At 23.3% G+C, this 1,462-nt stretch overlaps 1 protein-coding gene across 1 annotated transcript in view; it reads left to right on the top strand.

The window, feature by feature from the left end:
• The window catches only part of LOC108686744 (protein takeout-like), a 12,017-nt gene that overhangs the window by 1,080 nt on the left and 9,475 nt on the right, over positions 1-1,462 (top strand). Inside the window, exon 2 of the mRNA XM_018192194.1 lies at positions 593-685. Coding sequence (XP_018047683.1) covers positions 593-685 — 93 coding nt within the window. The remainder of the gene's footprint in view (positions 1-592; positions 686-1,462) is intronic.

Genomic DNA, 1,462 nt, shown 5'->3' with positions numbered 1-1,462 from the left:
ATATTTAATATTAATATTTAAATTAATACTTTTATCTTAGAATTTCTGTTTTAAAATAAAATTATTTATGTTATTTTTATAATTGTTCACTTATTCATAAATTGTGTTAATGTTAAGAAATGTTGAATATCAATTTGATATTTCTTAACGTTAACACAATTTATAAATAAGTGAACAATTATAAAAACACACACACACACACAATATGTTAAATAATAAATATAATCATATTGCGATAAATTGAAATTCGGATATGTTAAAAAATCAATACAAAAATGACAAGGACCGGTTTTAACACAAACACAAAATATTTTTTATTGTGTGGTGCATTTTTAACCAAAACAATTGTGTGCTGGACCATTCAATAATATCACATTAAAATTAGATTCATTTGCACACAACCAATTGCTTTTTATTAAATTGAATTAAACTATACACTGTTGACCGAAATTGACATACGTATAGGTTTAAAGAGAAAGCTAACAACCATTTAAAGATCGAGTGAGCACACAGGTTTATTGGATCTGCAGCAATGCAGTCAGTTACATAATAACTTATCCATGATAGTTTTCTCTCTTTTTCTACTTTACAGCCAGCAATTTTAAGACTTGTAAAAAATCGGACCCGAACCTACTAGAATGCCTTACGGATGCTATCAAAGATGCAGTCGTTTCGATGGCCAAAGGTAAATATATCTTACTTTTTATAAATATCACAATGTGACATAATGTCACTATGTGAACTATTCAGAATTTTTCATCAACTTTTTAGTATACATTTTATTTTTACCAATATGAGAAAATACGGTATTAAAAAATTCTGAAAAAATTCTCAGAACTTTATGAGAGGAATACAAACAATTTTTATCTTTTGCTATTTTTCTGTAAAAAGTTGATATTTGAGTGAAAAATTATTGAAAACCAATATTTAGTGATTTTTAGTAATTAATATTTCGTTAATCATTGCGAAAATTGCAACATGGTAGAGAACTTTTCAATTCAGTTTAGTCAGTTCTATCTATCTATATACAAAAGTGATTGGCCAAAACTTTACGGTATATATGGATTATACGTATATTATAAAAATTGTAATATATTCATTGATCATACTTATAATTAAAAATTTCGTAGAGTTTTCAAAGTATAAATTTAATTGTAATGTATTACAAATAAACGAAAATTCAATTCATAGAATATTTTACAGTTTTTTTACATAGAATATTTTACATTAATTAATATTAAACTACATTTTCTATTTTCAAAAAAAGATCAGTAAATAATATCATTATAATTGTTATTATACAAAATCAATCTGTCTCTAGTTTCTACTAATAAGTTATTAATAAATTTTGACTCAATAAACTGCGCGAATGAAAAAAATTGTTCATTTATTTTTTTATAAATGAAGAATAATTTTAAAGTATGTATATTTTATAAAATATATTGTAAAAAATATACATATA

This window comes from Atta colombica, unplaced genomic scaffold (genome assembly GCF_001594045.1).
Source record: "Atta colombica isolate Treedump-2 unplaced genomic scaffold, Acol1.0 scaffold189, whole genome shotgun sequence".
Classification (NCBI taxonomy): Eukaryota; Metazoa; Arthropoda; class Insecta; order Hymenoptera; family Formicidae; genus Atta; species Atta colombica.
The sequence above is the reverse complement of the archived record's forward strand: the minus strand, read 5'-3'. Positions and strand labels throughout refer to the sequence as shown.